This window comes from Neodiprion virginianus, chromosome 6 (genome assembly GCF_021901495.1).
Source record: "Neodiprion virginianus isolate iyNeoVirg1 chromosome 6, iyNeoVirg1.1, whole genome shotgun sequence".
Classification (NCBI taxonomy): Eukaryota; Metazoa; Arthropoda; class Insecta; order Hymenoptera; family Diprionidae; genus Neodiprion; species Neodiprion virginianus.
This window is the reverse complement of record NC_060882.1, coordinates 20,240,094-20,257,736: the sequence shown is the minus strand read 5'-3', so window position 1 is coordinate 20,257,736 and position 17,643 is coordinate 20,240,094. Positions and strand designations below refer to the sequence as shown.

General features: G+C 35.9%; 3 protein-coding genes across 5 annotated transcripts; 1 reads left to right on the top strand and 2 right to left on the bottom strand.

Annotated features, from left to right (window-relative positions):
- Positions 1 to 82: 82 nt before the first annotated feature.
- LOC124306639 (synaptotagmin-4) lies at positions 83 to 4,408 on the top strand. The gene is made up of 5 exons (XM_046767468.1): positions 83 to 327; positions 1,045 to 1,739; positions 2,113 to 2,271; positions 2,382 to 2,699; positions 2,874 to 4,408. Exons 1-5 carry the CDS (start codon positions 276 to 278, stop codon positions 2,991 to 2,993), a joined length of 1,344 nt encoding a protein of 447 aa, XP_046623424.1. The 5' UTR covers positions 83 to 275; the 3' UTR covers positions 2,994 to 4,408.
- A 2,399-nt stretch (positions 4,409 to 6,807) lies between these two features.
- LOC124306638 (dolichol kinase) lies at positions 6,808 to 10,444 on the bottom strand. 2 transcript variants are annotated; one of them, XM_046767465.1, is made up of 7 exons: positions 10,306 to 10,444; positions 8,892 to 9,145; positions 8,244 to 8,464; positions 7,960 to 8,148; positions 7,655 to 7,864; positions 7,244 to 7,571; positions 6,808 to 7,079 (listed from the first exon to the last, which is right to left on the bottom strand). In XM_046767465.1, the coding sequence occupies exons 1-7, from the start codon at positions 10,383 to 10,385 to the stop codon at positions 6,946 to 6,948; spliced, it is 1,416 nt and encodes a 471-aa protein (XP_046623421.1). In that variant the 5' UTR covers positions 10,386 to 10,444; the 3' UTR covers positions 6,808 to 6,945. The 2 variants fall into 2 exon arrangements, with proteins under 2 accessions (XP_046623421.1, XP_046623423.1); XM_046767467.1 differs by lacking the exon at positions 10,306 to 10,444 and adding an exon at positions 9,600 to 10,262.
- On the bottom strand, positions 10,306 to 16,951 carry LOC124306640 (heterochromatin protein 1-like). Of its 2 annotated transcripts, none has more exons than XM_046767469.1 (4): positions 16,350 to 16,951; positions 15,445 to 15,700; positions 14,924 to 15,296; positions 10,306 to 14,338 (listed from the first exon to the last, which is right to left on the bottom strand). In XM_046767469.1, exons 1-4 carry the CDS (start codon positions 16,680 to 16,682, stop codon positions 14,275 to 14,277), a joined length of 1,026 nt encoding a protein of 341 aa, XP_046623425.1. In that variant the 5' UTR covers positions 16,683 to 16,951; the 3' UTR covers positions 10,306 to 14,274. The 2 variants fall into 2 exon arrangements, with proteins under 2 accessions (XP_046623425.1, XP_046623426.1); XM_046767470.1 differs by having other exon boundaries at positions 10,306 to 13,415; positions 16,350 to 16,945.
- Positions 16,952 to 17,643: the final 692 nt, after the last annotated feature.

Sequence of the window (17,643 nt, the reverse complement as noted above, 5' to 3'; positions counted from 1 at the left end):
ATGCTCGGCGAGTAGTAACGGAGCGATGGGATAAGGATAGTGAGCTATAGCTCCGTCCTGTAGCGAATCGCCATCCCCTGGAGATGGTCGGGTTCGGGATCCTTTCGGGTCGCTCGGCTTGGGTCGAAATCATTCTCGCGCACGCCCAGGTCTATTGATCGACGCACGATCGTGCCAGTCACAGAGTCGGGAGACCGCGACGTGGAAAATAGCAAGTGCACTGAGCATCAAAACGGGTTTTTGGATAAGCGTTTTTACCCTGAAGAACGACCAACATGGTCGGAGGAGTTCTCGAAGATGGTCCGCTGATACGGCCGGTTGATTCTGGTAAGCTTCCATTGACACAAGAAACCTGTAGAATCACAAAGTTACCTGACAGCGTTTTGCCTCTTCCTTTTACAAATTGGGAGTTGACCATAAATGCTATACTTGTATACCTGTACATAACTACATGTACAGCCCTACCGCATTGATCTTTTCAAGTATGGGCATTTTGTTATAAAATTCATAACGTTTGGTCAAAGCGATTACACCGCTGGGTTAACATCTCTGCTGTCAGGTTTTCTGGCAAAAGGCATAATGTGTTGGCGATTCCCTTGTTGCGTCTGTCAAATTTACGTCAACAATATGGTGCACACTACATCATCCTATAATGAGTCTCGTCCAGCTTTCACATTCAGACTAAATGCAACGAATGTTAAATATTGCATAGATCTAATAAAAAATGCACCACGAAGAATAGATTTTTGTTTTGAATAACTTTCGATTGCAGTATTAAATCTACGCGTTTCGTATAATATTGAAATAACACAATTAACTTCACATATTCGGGATGCGAAACTACGATCTACTTACATACGTGTTAGCAGAGACGTGTTATCAATGCAGGGTTGTTTTGCAAACAAATAGAACTTGACCCGCAATCTGGCAATCGCGTGGCATTAGTCGTCACGCAAAGAAGTGAGTCATCCCGACGGCCTACTCAATCAACGCCTGTAATCAAATCTACAATTAAGCCCACGGTTTGCCCCCCTTGCGTTTCAGTTTCAACCGCCACCCTCGTAGCGCTATGCATTGGTGCAACTCTGCTTGTATGCGTGGCTGTCGCCACATGGTGGCTGTGCCGTCGACGCAGAGGTCACACCAAGCTGGGACCAGACAAATCTTTGGCCTTTCGACCGCCCCACCGGAAGCCTACGGCGGTAAAGAGCCCCGGGAGTACCAGCCACTATCTTAAAAAAAGTCCGAGCCCAACTGGTCCGGCTAAAAGCCCTCCAGGTTCCGGAAGTCATACACCAAGCCCCATCGGGACACAGCCTATGCAGCAGGCAAACAACCAGTCGACGCAGCCTCGTTCGCCCCAGGGTGCTGGCACCCCCGTGCAAACACCATCCGGAGAAATAACTCTAACTATTGAAAACGAGCGAGACAAAGCTGAGCTTGAGAATAACGAGAAGACCGATAACGTAAATGCGAATCGGGACAGCAACAAGGATGGTCTGGGTCAGCTGGAGTTCAAGTTACGATATCGGAGCGAGCAGAACGCGCTCGCTGTTACTGTGGTTAAATGCAAAGACCTTCCGGCTCGAGGGACAAATGCTACTCGCGATCCTTATGTCAAACTGCAACTTCTACCCGATAAACAACACCGGGTGAAGACCAGGGTTCTTCGTAACACCAAAGATCCCGTGTACGACGAAGACTTCACCTTCTACGGTATATCCCAGAACCAACTACAGGTTCGTAGTCCGCAAAAGGGAGTTGTAGACGTGTCATCGAGTGATGAAACAATATTACAGATTTAATTTGGAAACTTTTCAAAGAGCCATGTAGTGCCCTTACGAAAAATTACTATTGTTGTTCTACGGAAGTACGGGATGTGAGCAGTTTTCAAAACCGGTGCTGCTCAATTACTGGATATTAGCAGTTGGTTTTCGAAAGGATCGACTGTATTTATTTTGGATTACGATCCAGCATTCAAATTTAAAAGCTATCGGACTCCTTTACTGATGAAATATAGACTCCGTCGAACAAATGAATAATGCATCATTTTCTTTAAATGCTTAGATAGACTGTATCAATTAGGCATTTACGAGAATTTTCTCTTTGTAGAAAATGACACTTCACTTCGTGGTCCTCAGCTTCGACAGGTATTCACGCGACGACATGATCGGCGAAGTTGTCTGCGCATTGTCATCTGTCCCCGGTTTGGAACAGGTTGACAATCAGCAATTAGCATTGTGTCGTGAGATTTGTCCTCGGAGTTTGAAGGTATCCCCGACATTTGCTGCACGCAGTGCAGTGCAGTGCAGTGCAGTCGCGTAATAATATTTCGAGACGATTGTGAGAATTTCAAAATGAAATCAAATATCGGTTTTCAGATCCAATCGCAGGGAAGAGGTGAGCTTTTGGTCTCACTTTGCTGGCAACCCGGTGCCAGCCGCTTAACGGTAGTTGTTTTAAAAGCTCGCAACCTTCCAAAGATGGATGTGACTGGGTTGGCAGATCCCTACGTAAAGATGTACCTCCTCTATAATTCTCAACGCATTGCAAAGAAGAAGACACACGTCAAGAAGCGAACTCTTAGCCCTGTCTTTAATGAGTCCTTCGTATTTGATATACCCAGCGGTGGTGACGGCCTCGGAAGCGTCAGCTTAGAATTTCTGCTACTTGATTGGGATCGCGTGACCAAAAACGAGGTGAGATCTAGATTGGAAATTGTATAGGGAAGATGGGGGTGAAGTAAGGCAGGGCTCAAATTTGATTAATTACGGTCAGAAAATTAGATGAAAAATCCTGATCCACTTTGCCCCGGTCTCCTCTATCTTTCGCGAGTTTAGCTTCCCGTCACTTTAATCGGAAATCTATTTAAGGTGATCGGCCGGCTCGAATTAGGGAGCGCGAAGAGTCAGGGGTCGGCTCTGAACCATTGGAACGAAGTGCGCAGTTCTCCGCGACGACAAATTGCTGATTGGCACAAACTGAGGGAGTAACCCGTCCTCGTAATCCCGATTTCGATCCCCACATTCCCTCTTTCCCCTTTTTCTATCTTTTCTGAATCCCTAATTGTCCTTCGCCGACAGCCCTACACCTTAGCGCATCCACTCTGTAAAGTTGTAAAATGTATGTTTTTTTAACTACCCACTCAACGTAACTTATAATATGGGCTTGAAGTGAATGTTTTATGGAAGAGCAGTCAGTGATTATGATGTTAGTATTATAAGAGAATATGGAAGAGAGTAAGTCGTACTATTCGCAGTTATGATAATAATACCTTGGGGACCCATCGGATTAAGAGAACGAAATATTGAAATTCAATACTCAATACAAGCAATGGGTGTATGGCAATCTATTATAAAAATTGATAAAACTGAATTTTAACCCGACTGCAGCAGTGCTGCAATCGAATATGAAAGCTCTTTCAAAAAAAATTGTTATCCTATAGAATATATGGTTGACCGACCTAATCTCCCGAATGTTTTATTGACCGATAATTAAGTCATCCGATATACGTTATACCTTATATGTTTGAAAGAATTGCTTTTGCACGTATTATTAACCTTTATCATATAAGCCCGAACATTTTTTAACTTAGAATACGATAACGTGATTCTTATAATTCAATTCCCGCATACTCGTATTCTACAGGGTGTGTTTCACGTGTTATACAAACTGACGCCCTGTTTAAAAATATATAGAGAGCATAATATTCTCAAAATGCTTCCGTGTAGAAGATCTGCACGACACTTAGCATCAATCAAATTTAATGAAATGTTCAATTCTGTGCTGCGCGTAGAAGAAATATAATGGGTTGATGTTTTAACTCATGCTAAAATTTATGAGCATAATATACTTGCAGTGATGGAAAATATTGGAAAAATTTTGGAGCACTTTAAAAAATTGACGTATAATCAAGAATAAATACTAGAGAATTGATTGCAAACTTCGTCAAAAATAGAGGTAAAGAGAGAATTTTAATGTAGTACTTGGAATTCGAGGTACAGGATTGAGCAAATTTCCCGTAAATTCTTTTGATGTTAGTTATCATTGTATTGTGACCAAGCAAAATGAATGTAACGAAATTAAAATACAATTTAGGCATAACATTTAAGACGTCAGCCAGCAATGATCATTAAGTTTGACGATAAATGCTCATGCATTTTGAAACAAAAGTTTGTGGAACAAGAGCCACCACTGTTATAAAAACTTTGATGACATATGCGATTTAAATAATTTAAAAGAAAAAGCTCAAGCAATTCTATAATACTTACCTGGCGATAGGATATTTCGTAAAGCCTACATGAAGATTGACGTCGTTCGTCTGATATTTTAGCTAGAAGCTTTCTGTTTTATTGACATATAGTTGTATATATTTAATATCAAAACAATATAGAAACTATGTGCTGAATTGATAATTTATGATTTACAAATTTTGAGTAACTTTATTTTGATTTGGCAAGGTATTTTATTTTACATGCATACATATTAGGGTGGTCCTTATTTTGGGTAAGTCGGAATTTCAAACCTCTCACCCCTTGCATATCTCCCATTTGCCAAAAAAAAAATGTGTGCAAAGTTTAAGCTCAATCGGACAACGTTTACCCGTGGCCCAAGAGGGTCAAAGTTTAATATTGGAGCCAAATGGTAAAAACGAGCTTGAAGGCCTTTATTTAAGTAGACCAGCGAAAAAAAATCGTAGCAGGCTATAATCCACGAGATTTCTAACTAAATTCACAACTAATTGAATGTACTGATACCGAGTTCCGCCAAAAATTTCTATGTCGAGTTGTAGATGTACGTATTTGTAGATGTACGTATGTTGTAGAATCTACGTATTTGTAGATGTACGTATGTTGTAGAATCTACGTATTTACATCTACAACTCGACATAGAAATTTTTGGCGGAACTCGGTATCAGTACATTCAATTAGTTGTGAATTTAGTTAGAAATCTTGTGGATTATAGCCTGCTTCGATTTTTTTTCGCTGGTCTACTTAAATAAAGGCCTTCAAGCTCGTTTTTACCATTTGGCTCCAATATTAAACTTTGACCCTCTTGGGCCACGTGTAAACGTTGTCCGATTGGGCTTAAACTTTGCACACATTTTTTTTTTTTTGGCAAATGGGAGATATGCAAGGGGTGAGAAGTTTGAATTTCCGACTTACCCAAAATAAGGACCACCCTAATACATATACATGTAATTCAAATGAACCACCGCACGCCCGCCCTGCGTGATATTTTATTAGTCAGCAAGAATTCACTACGTGCGAAATTGTATACCATTTACATCTCACGGTCATATAATATCCATAAAAAATGTACCTTCTATCTGTTCAACGCGTATACAGGATATAAGCTGTTCCAACATTTGATTGATTCATTGAATTTTCAAAGAGTTAACGAGACAACTGTGTGAATTACTAAAAAAAAAAAGTAGTCTGCTAACGAAATTCGTAGAGAATAATCAAATCAGATAATCAGAATAATTACATTATTTGCACTATTGAAAATCAATACTCGAATAATATGCAAATGATTGGCTAAAATTAGCTACACAAACCAACGATAAACTTCAATTCAAGAAAGTCAGAATATTTGCTTTACTGAAGTATGTATGGGTGAAATGATAGTGATGGTTAAGTAGACTTACGTATAGTAATTGGTTTTGTTTTTACGAAATTTGTCATTGGCTGTTGTTTGATCAAAAATAAAAACAGTAATTGGTATTCACTCTATTATTCCAGTATTTCAAGCTTCCCAGATATCAAGTAGGGTAAAAACAAAACCAACCAGCTGATATATAATTGTCTTGGTTTAATGCTTAAGATATACGAGAGAAGATTTGCATCGCATTTAAGGGGATGCTTTTCCTTGATGTATTTTGGCACTAAACTGGGCATATTTCGTGAACAAAAATGGCAAACGACGTATTGTGCGGACAGATTTTAAGAGTGTGCCATCAATAAACCATTGAAAAACACTCTATGATACATTATGTATTTGGCTAATCCCTTCCAGAATAAACTGACTCACGGTCCGACTTTTAAAGAAAAGTATGGTTTAATTTTCACTCTTCTAACATGCTCTTAGCACGAAAAACGAAAACCGGAAGAATTTTGCAAGTAATTAACAGTAAAACTATCGACATGAAAGATGACGTCAAGCAATCAAAAATCTTACCATGACATTTTGATTGATTATACGATTTTCGACAGGGCAACTTCTTGGATGAAATAAAATTATACATAGTGTCGCGTAGAAAAATATTTTATTTCTGTTATTCTGTAAAAAACGGTATATTATTACATATCAAGTAATTGATAAAAAGTCGTAATTCTGGAAATGCAAATGGGTATTTAAGAAATATAAAACACATATCAATGCCTTAACGCAACATTCATCAAAGTTATGGATTAAAAGTATTCACGACAGTGATAACCAAACGTAACAACACTTAGAATAACATTGCATCCGTAATTAGATGCTGAATTTGTTACTTGTGCGTTGAAAAACCTGCCACAAATTTATAACTGTCATCCGTAACGATAAAAATTATAAATTTTTGGAATTATTAATAGTGGGCCACTTCGAAATGACAAAAAAAAGCTCACTGCGTAGATATGTATTATTTCATTCGACTGATCAGAAATAATCGTTACTAGGCCAGACACGTCGTGCTTTTCTGTATAAGTAAATAATTTGATAAAGTCATAAAGAAACTTTAATATTTACACACTTATGACTTTGTCATAATTTGCGATGTGCCAACAGCTTATTGGTTTAGATGTTGATTCAAGAATCAGGGAATTAATTACACGTAGTTCTGTATTTTTGAACATGATCATCCCTTTGCTAATTGTTGATTATACCTGGGCAATTGGAGTGTTCGAACAAGACACTAAATGATTGTCACAATTAAGTTTGAATCATTCGTCACTGTTGTTGTTAAACAACAAACACAAGATAGGTCAGAATTGGCAATACCAAATTATCCACTTGATCTGTCCATGCTTCAACAAACGAAACAGCAATCACAGCCAGTGTGGCACGTAACAATAGCCAGAAATCATCAAAAAAACCTGAAATTAAAATTATTGCGACTTATTTAATTATCCACCAGATGAATAAAAACACACATGTCTATGGGTACTTTTAAGTATGATGATCTGTATTCTCAGCACAAAATAATAAATTTTTTTTAAAAGTGCACCAGGCATAGGTTCGTGTAAGTGGAATAACTTACCAAACGATGCAAGGCTATACAGGACAAAGAGTTGGCTACAAATACAAGCAATTGTTCCTTCCACGGATTTCAGTGAACCTGACCATTTGTGTTTGCCATACTTGCTGCCAACAACACTGGCTGCTGTATCGCCAATGCCGATAGTCAATACTCCGCTTAGCAGAGATAATAATGTTAGATTGCTGGCTGGTAACCACAGAGGAAATGAAAGTCCTGCTAGCAAGTATAACGGTGTCAAAGATATAAGTGTATCTTTTTCATCGCCAAATACAGAAAAGCCTTGCTGTAGAACTTCACATAGCGGTGGTACATTACAAAGTCTCATTAGCTGAAAGATGGGCTATGTATAAATTGACTATCTACACATGTGCTCATTCAAGCTAATGATTCATTCTGCACTTTTTTACATACCTCCAGCATTAGAAATAGGGCCATTACCAGACCACTGGCGACATAGAGTAGGGTTGGTTCGCTGATCAAGCCAGGAATGTATACCATCACAGCTAACACGTGAAATGATTTTCTGGCTGAAGTTGTAGCTTTTGAATTGCATAAAATTTGATAGGATATCACTCCTATCCCCAGTGCCAAACAGAGTAGCCAGTACAACACCATGAATACCTGAAAAGTAATAGATAAACAACGAGTTGTAGTTTCTTGATCTCCGAAAATGTGTTGAAATCACTTCACTGAAGATAATAAACCTAATTTTTTACCCTGTCAATTTTTTCGAAGATAAAACCCAACAACCACAAAAGTGGACTTTGATCGAGCAACAAGTGTAAAAGTGGAACAGCTCCCAGCAGGAGAATACCAAAACTTATTGCATAAAATGGTCCCGGTGAGCGTAACAATGGGAATGCATTACATAAAATAGCAACTGTTGCTACAAACAGAACGGCTACCTATAATGTAGGAAATAGTTAGGGTTACACATTGCAAATGGTGTAATGCAATTGAAATATTATTCTTCATTCGTGGCAAGCAATTGAGTACACACTTGTAGTATGACAGTGGCGATATCTTGATTATGTATTGGAGGCAGATGATATCTTAGAGGTATATTGGCAGCTGTGGATAGTAGAAAGACAGTAGCAGCTTGCATCACTGCTGATGCTTCACCAATTGTGAAACAACCAGGAAAATAAGACATCAGTTGCAAGATTCCCCATGTGCCAAATGTTCCAACACCTAAGCCCCATGTCACACTCACAAGCAATCCTGTTCTTAAGTAATCAAAACAACAAATTTTAATAATGACGTATGCACTGCGAAAAGTTTTTTTACTGGTAACAAACATATATTTGGATATAGTGAAATAAATATTTCGTTATTATTATGAGATTTCAGTCGAGCCAAATAATGGTTGATAAAATTTTTTTTAACAGTTAACAAATCATATTTGGCTAAAATAAAATTTTGTAATAATAATGAAAAATTCATTTCGCCATATCCAAATATAAGTTTGTTAACAATAAATAAACTCTTTTCTCAGTATTTACTAATTGCATATTTAGAAGAGTCTTTCTGCCTTACGAGCAGTATTTGTAAATTGCAAAGTGTTTAATAGGATTTTCAGTGTTTTGAAACACACCAATTCGAAAGTTTGAGATAATTATTGATGGTGTGCATAAAAATGTACATATACCTTTTTCTCCAAAGAGTAGAAATAATACAGATGTGAACATTGCTGGCAGGAAATATAAAACTTGAAAGTCTTTAACAGCCGCTGTTTCTGTGGATAAACGAAGAATAAGGCAAAGGCAACTCATCACGAGACCTATTCCAGTTATTCCTGTAAGTAAACATATCTCTGAATAACTGCTATCTTCTCTCAGGATCGTGATTGCAGCACTGAGCCCAACCAATGGTGCAAGCCATAGTCCAAGTCCACTGTTTTTTCTGTAATTATGACATCTTGGTAAATACGTTTGGAAAATCTGAAACTAAAATAGAGTGCACTCTCTTTCGAGAACAAGACTGTTCCTTTCGTGTTAAAACAGAAGTTTATTGATACCGGTTGAATCAGATTCGAGCATTTACAGATCAGGATACATCCGGATCTAGAAAGTGGATTGAATTTGCTTTCATGCGTTTTCATTGTCTGTATCAAACCTTTTAACGAGCAATGCTGGATTTCATTCTAGCACTTTGATGTTTCATATATAGTAATTTGAGAAAAAATTCTTTATCTTAAGTATAGTTGACATAAAGTCATGGCCTTGGGTTTAAGCCTTGTCGCGTAGGGCCTCACTTCTTCATTATGTTGTTCATTATTGGGTGTCAACATGCAAACCTAAGATTTGATTTTGTTGTTTTATCTGATCAATACACCATTTATACAAATTTTACATACCATTTAAACTAAGTAATAATAATAAAAACAGCACTTCTTTTATCACCATTTTGTACATAACAACGCATGTTTGTTTACTGAACACAATTAAGAGATTTCCATGAAAATTCCAAGAACGTAAAAACAATCTTCATAATATGAAGTACAAAATTTTAACTTGTATATTATGAAGATACTTATTACTACATCTTCAATGTGAACTATACTAGCTTTATTACTTATGCTTCTTAAAATATTATTATTATCTTACAATTTATTAGGGGCAAACCAATTTGGATATTTTTATCTGTACACCAACTGAGTAAAACGCAACTATTATTATGCTAAATCGAGATTCTTGCAAACATGAAAGACCGATTGTTGGATCTACCATTATTGTGGCTATTGTTTAGATGACACTGTAAATTTAGACAAGACTAAAAATACATGGGAGAGAATGCTGCTTCGGTATGTAGGTAGATATTCTTCATTTGTTCCTTTGATACTAATTGCGTACTATTATTCCGGATACGTGATACATTCTGCTAAATCGAGATAGACTTTAATCATGAAACAATTTTCGTAATTCAGCGCATTATCAAGATACAATCACATCAAATTTTGTTTATAACAATGATGATGAGTAGATTTTGCGGCGAGTTAGGTTATGTTGTGTTATCACTGAATTATTAAAGTAAACAAAAAAAAAAAAGTACAATCAACTTACCTCGGCTGTATATTGTTATCGGTCAAACTTTGAAACAACTTCACATTGAAATTGTTGTAACTTTTGAGGAAAGCTTCCATTTTATATTCGACGAGAGCAAATTACAAGATTCAGTTCAAACGGATGTAACACCACACCTCATAACTTGATTGATGAACGACCAGTATGTCAGGATTAGTTTTAAAGTATGCTCGGGTTTATCATAATTTTTTTCCCACTCCAATAATAATGTGAATATCACATGGTATACGTCTTCTAAACAGTAGCCCTATTCTACAAAATTCTGTGCGCAAGACGATTCGTGCGTTTGTTCGAAATTAATTAAACTGATATCCTCATAAAATACGACTGACTCCAGTCATGCTTGGCGAGAACTTCCCACACGCGGAAATTCCAGACACGGCGGATGTATTGAACTGCGCTTCACAACTACGTAGAGACAATTATAATTTGAATTTTTCAAAAAGAATACCGAACTTATGTACCGTTTATAATTTCAGTTGCGAAATTAATCAATGAAATTTACGTACGAAAATTAATGATACGACGAGACTTGATTTTGAAATTACTACGTAGTATCCCGGCAAAAATAAAGATGAATTGATTCTCATTATAATGCGAGTACGCTGGCAACGAATTCTCTCGACGTCAGAATACAACTATGTTGACATCATTTGTGGGTACTATCAGATTTCATGAAACTCCTATGCCCCATATGAATGTAGTATACCTAAGCGTTCGTTAAAACTTTCCAGATTATAAGTAAATAAAGAAACTAAATTTTGCTTATCAAGCTGACTTAGTTATACATGCCCAAAATTGCAGAAATTCCCATCCAAAGTACAATATGAACATGGAATCACGAGAAGTATGGGATTCTCACCTTTTTGAATTCAAAGTAGATTACCTGTGTTTGTTCTTCTGAATGACAATATATTATATAAAATTTCAGTAACTTCCATTCATCAACCCATGGCCCAAGAGATGAATTAATGCTACAAGTTTCAATTTTATTTCGTTAATACACTTGTATAGCTTTCCTTATACAATCAATTTTTTGTCAAGCATCAAGTATAAGTCTAGCAGTACTAAAACTTACTTAAAATCAAGTTCACATGACGACACTATTTTTCTAATATATCTAAATATCTAATAATTACCCAGCTCACACCTGATACTCGACAAGAAATGTCTACAGTATATTATCTAATGATATTCTACTGGTGTGTTGATGATGTACAAGTTATGCTAATCTGTACAAAATATTTGCTAGATGTCGTCGAGAATGGAGACACTATGTGTAGTAAATCATTGGTCATATCAATCAAACATTGCAGAAAACTGTATATACACATATAAAGAAAGCGGTTAATTATCAATATTCCGTACACGTATCAAAGCTGGCTTCAAGAGAAACTAGTTAACTCAAATTACAATGCCAATCACACAACGACACTGCGTCAAAATATTTCTTTGGTTCTACTTGATACTGCACACGATATGAAAATGACAAAAATCTCTTAAAAAAATGTATGTATTTTACAAGTTCTTTTCTGCACACTCACTCCTTCAGCTGATTTTATTCAATAATTAACTGAATAGAAGATTTGTAAAAAAGCAATTTACCGTTCAATTCAACCACATAATGTATTTTATGCGGATAAGCCATTAAATGTATGCTGCCTCGTACCTGTCACTTATCTAATATTGCACCATAAAGAAATAAAATAATCATGGAAGTGGCAGACATATTTTTTATATAGTATAGTATTCGTAAATAACTATACACATTTGTTTAAAATACAAGTCGGTTTTTATTTTTATTAATTATATTGTACTGACTTGATTTAGAATTGAATATTTTTTCCAAAGTCTGAACCAATCTATCAGTACGTATAGACTACTAGCTACTTATTATTATCACTATTAGTAATATTCAATGTTCATGTGTTTTTTACATTCAGTTTTAGTTCGATTGGTTTTTTCTTACAAATCTAGTATTGTATATATTATGTAAATACACAAAAATAGATACATACGTATGTATCGATAGCTTAAATTATTCGCATGAGTTAAAAAGTACTCTTCTCACGAGAAAAATGTTCAGTAATAACTTTGGTGTCCTGATATATTAATTATAGCAGTTACAATGTTATTCAAATGAAAATTATTAACATACGTCACATCATGTAATAGACATGGTAGTTTCGAATAAAAATATATGTGACTTGAGACAATATACAAGCCAGAGTTAATAAAAGTCTATTTAAATACATCCTCTTTAAGACTAAAACTTGACTCGGTTTTTGTATTTTCAAATTGAAAGTGATCAAGTTTCAAAATATTTTGAAGGTAGAATGTTAGTTGAATTCTCTCATATAGTAGAACCTCGATTATCGGAGTCATTGTGGACCCATGTTAAGTGTAAGTTTCGAAGAATCCATATAATGTGAACTAAAGATGTGAATGCACATTTTTTAATTGCAACGTATGCATGTTAAGACAAATTCAGAATCGGACTCTAATAATTGAGACTTTACTGTAATTAGATATAATAACTAAATAGTATACGATGACATTAGATGGAGATAAAGTTCAATTCCAAGTGAGCATTTGTCCATAGATTAATGTTACCTCAATAATTGGAATTTGGGATTTACGTTTAACTGATCTCGAACAAATGTTATATATGCATTTATATATATCAGGAAAAAAAAGTGCAATAGAGTCTATAATAACATCAAACACGTCGCTATATAATAGTAGGATCACAGAACATAATTAGCAGTATTTCACTGAGAAAATTCCAACTATCTTACAGTTTCAAAATAAAACTGTAACTGAATTGTGAAAATAAAATAGAATACAAAAAAGAAAAATTCAGAGCTGCTCAAATACTTCTTCACTGATTCGCTGTTCATTGTTGAACAAGATTTGCCTATAATAATGTCACTTTATTTGAACTCTCACCAGTTATGTTCTGTACCAGCTCATTCTTAAAACGTATCCTTAAAGATAAAAAATCCAACGAATAGTCCTCGTATGTAATGTGAAGCTACAATGATATATCTTGTTTTGCCATTTACTCATCGCACTGATGGTATGTTGCACTGTAAAGAAATGTTTGTCAATCGTTACCTGTAGGTCACCCAACAGATGGGGTTTACCAACCATTCACCACTTTCATTAACCAAGTATAACATTTTATTCGTACGCTCTTTTATTCTTTTATTAGCTTGCTTACTTTTCAAGTGAATATTTCTGTAAATGCTGAAGAGCAGTCGCAAATCTATTTTCATTTTAATAATGTCACATAGGGTTGATAATAACAGTGTGCTTGTGGATGTTCAACTATCTACAATTCTCAAAAATGATTTCATAAAGAAGTAATTACTAATCAATCACCATAACAATGTAATTTCAATAAGTTAAGCAATTTTAATATGATTTATTAGTACAGAGAAAGTGTAGTCATAGGTCAATTTTTTAATAATAATCTTGATCTACATTGCTAATACAAACCACAGAAATATGCGTAAGCCCTTATGTCACATATTTCCACATAAAATGTAAAACACGATATGGACACAGAAGCTATTATGCAATATGGGCTCCAATAAAAGGAAACAAATCATGTAAATCATATTATACACAACAGTTTCCATACTTTTATAATACATACTTCTCATACCTTAAAATTAGAAAGAAAAAATCAAGTCCAAGTAATGTGTTAAGAGGGTAAAAATAAAAGCCATAAATATTATGTGCATGAGCAATAAAACTGATCAGTTTTGTGTAAGTTATTGGGTGAGAAGCAATTGTTCTAACTCAGTTTTCCACTCATTTACCACAACACAGCATACATCAGCATACGAAAGTAATTTACATTTTACTCATTACATACAATAAGGAGCTTAGTGTGTCATTCCTTAAAACTTCCCTGTAATTAAGGACTCACTCAATATTTTGTTATTCTTCAAATAGTGAATTACAAGCTGAGAGGTTACTTCTTACAGACGCAGTCAGAGACTCGCTAAGAATGAATAAAAAAAAAAAAAACAATTCGAAGCATTTTTCGAAAAGCAACACTTGTTCTATACAAGTGTAAAATATAATGGTATTTTGGAAACACGAAGTTTAGAAGATCAAATACACAGAAAAGACGTTATAAAATTCCACTCAGGTAAAGAAAGGCAATCATTACATATCAACTTGACTGTGTTTGACACATTTTTGCTAATGAAAAAAATTGCATTGTCATGAATGTATTTGATGTCAATGTCATAAGCATGTTTCCTTACTTTTTTCTGCTTAGTTCTCCATCATTATTTTATTGAAGTGAAGATACTTGAACACAATCACACGTAAATATTATTTTCGGTAATTCATAGAAACCAGAAATGTAGTCAAGTTTTTTAGCGTTTGTATGTTGTATACACTTTAGATAATATTTCAATTAAGAATGACTCAGCAATAAAATAAAAACAGTGAAGATGTTCGATATGGGTATATTTGGTATGATATACTTGTCAAATGCAGTAAAGCAGCACAAACTGCATTATGATACAATCAATTACTGTAGGAGGTTCTCATTGATACTTTAAATGGTCCAACTCACCGTTGTTTGTTGGTATTGCGACGTGAGAGTCTTCGCCCAGGTTCAGTTGACATTAGGGTATATCGCTTTGTATGGGCTGGATTTGTTCTTAGTTCACGAAGTTCAGTCTTTTTTGCAACTTCCACTTTGTCCATAAACCTTGATATTAGTTCTGGACAATTGAGATTCTCTTCAGGCTCCCAGGTATCTTCAGCCGAACTGAATCCTTTCCATCGAATTAAAAATTCCCGTGTCTTATTTTTTTTGTGGAAGTATACCTCCAAAATTTTTTCAACTTCAAATTCTTTAGTATCCTCAGTAGTTTTTTCATCATCATCATTGCTAGCTTTGTTAGTATCTACTCTGTGATTTTGATTGTGTTCAGCTTCAGCATCTATGAGAAATACACTTTTTAAAAATCAATTTGTACGTGAATTGTGATTTGGCATTTTGAAACCATATTCTTATGCAATAGAATTTTTGCTTACCAACAACTTGGAAATATATAAAAAGTCTGAGTATTAAGAAAGAAAATTTCTCACGGATATTGGATTTCTTTTTGCCTCCAGACTTTGGCGTTTTAGGCTTAGCAGCATCTCTACTCTCTTTGGGTGTTCTTGAAGTTTTTTGGCTTTTCTCAACAATACCGCTATCTGCAATATCTGCAAGATATTCCTCAATAAGCTGTGGACAATTTAGATTCTTTTCTTGCTCCCATGACTCTTCATCATATCCTTTCCAGCGTACCAAGAATTGGCGGCGCCCCTTGATAGTACGTTGTCCAACTATTTTTAAAACCTAAAATTACGGAGAAAAATTAACATACTTAAATTCTCTACAGAGTGAAAATTGACCAGATGATACTTTTACTTTATGGTACATTGAAACTGATAACCTAAGTAAGCAGTAGAGCAGTTTCAATGCACAACCTTAATCACATTCCATGGCAAGTGGTGTCATTGCCAGTTTTTGCTGTTAGTTTTACCACCACTTTGTAAAATAATTTACAGTCTAATGAAAATTTCATGACACATTTGAAAGAAATTTTAACAGCAACAAGGAGTTTCGATAGTTTTACATTTCTTACTATACTAACATAGGAGGGAAAAAATGTATACACCTCAAAATCTACAATCATCAAATAAATCTCATTGAAGAAGTTTTTATGGAAGTCTGGTTCAACGATGTATGACCTGATTCTGTTGTTACTTCAACTACAGACGGGAATAATTTAATTACAATTTTTTATAAATAAGTGCAACAATCCACTCTATTTTTCAACGGAGGTAATGAGTTTATCTCAATGAAGCTGCAGCAAGCAGCAGTAGAGCAGCAGAAAGTAGTAGCGTATAGTAACGAGCAGGTTGAAAAAGTATGTAACTATTTGCAAGGTATTGAAGTTAGAAGTTTTTTGGTATCTGACATACTGTCATTTTCAAAAAATTACCTCATACTCTTCGTCTGTTAACTTGTCTACGGAGGTGGATGCCTTGTGTTCGGATGTGGAAGGAACGGAAACCTTCTGTGAGTCTTTTTTGCGTTTTTTTACAGGAGACCCGTTCTCCTGTTCATCTGTCGGATTCTCCGTACCCTCAGTCTGCTTATTAGATTCAGTTTGAGACTTACGACCCTTTTTTGGGGTTTTCTTAATTTTTGAAGTGTCATGTTCTGAGGATTCGTCGTCGCCGACAGCTCTAACGCCGGCGCCATTTTCTTCGGAATCACCATCACTACACGTTCCAGATCTACCGCGTTTACTTTTCATACTCAATTTTCGCATAATAGTGTTCTGTCAAGAAATATTTATTCAGTAAACTGCGAAGGGTTTATGTTGATAATCGACCTCGTCGCGGTGTATTTATAGCGGGAAAAACACACGTAGATCTCACGGTCGAATCGTAAACAACGCGAATTTCAATACCTGCAGTAAAACACCGAATTTTTGGACGTACGATGATGTGTGTCTGTGAACGCACATATGCACGCTGAAGTGTCGTATACGTGACCAATATACGGGTACCCGTGGCAAGAAGCGCGGGAGCGGCAACGAAAGACGGCACAACCCACGGTGTAAGAAGAATAAGAAGAAGGTGATCCGACTCACGCTAAATGCTGTGATTATTTTACTAAAGTTCACGAGTCGAGTCCAGGTGTCGCATACGTTGATAAGCCACCACTTACGAAAATTTAACGCATTTTTCGGAATAATTTGTTTTCACGTAAAACTCGTTGGTGACATACAATCAGTCAAGACCACTTTCTAAATAACTTATGGTTTTCGGAGCGCCCAACAACGATACTGGTATTTTCGAATACCGAAACCCGTACTGACAGTCGGGTACACAGTAGCGCTTCCCCATTTTATTATACTGTAATAACGGGACAATCGAAAATTGCATCTGAAGAAATGAACGGCTTCATGAGCAGAAATAAAGTGATCAAACAGGTATGGAATAAACAAACGGAAAAAATGCGTTTTCACAACCACTTATTCTTTCCTGTAATACGGTCGACACAATTCGATATTAGCGTTAGTTCCGTTAGATCCCACACCGACTCAATCAATACGAGGATCACTTTGTGCAGATTTCCGTTAGAAGATAATTCTGACAGAAAGAACAAGCCTCATTGGCCATCGTAACGACTGGCTAACGAAACTGTTGCTCGACGCCAATGGTAGGCAGCGATCTCGCTGTGACACGATTGCAGCTGTGATTCGAGCGATTCAGACTTAATGATTC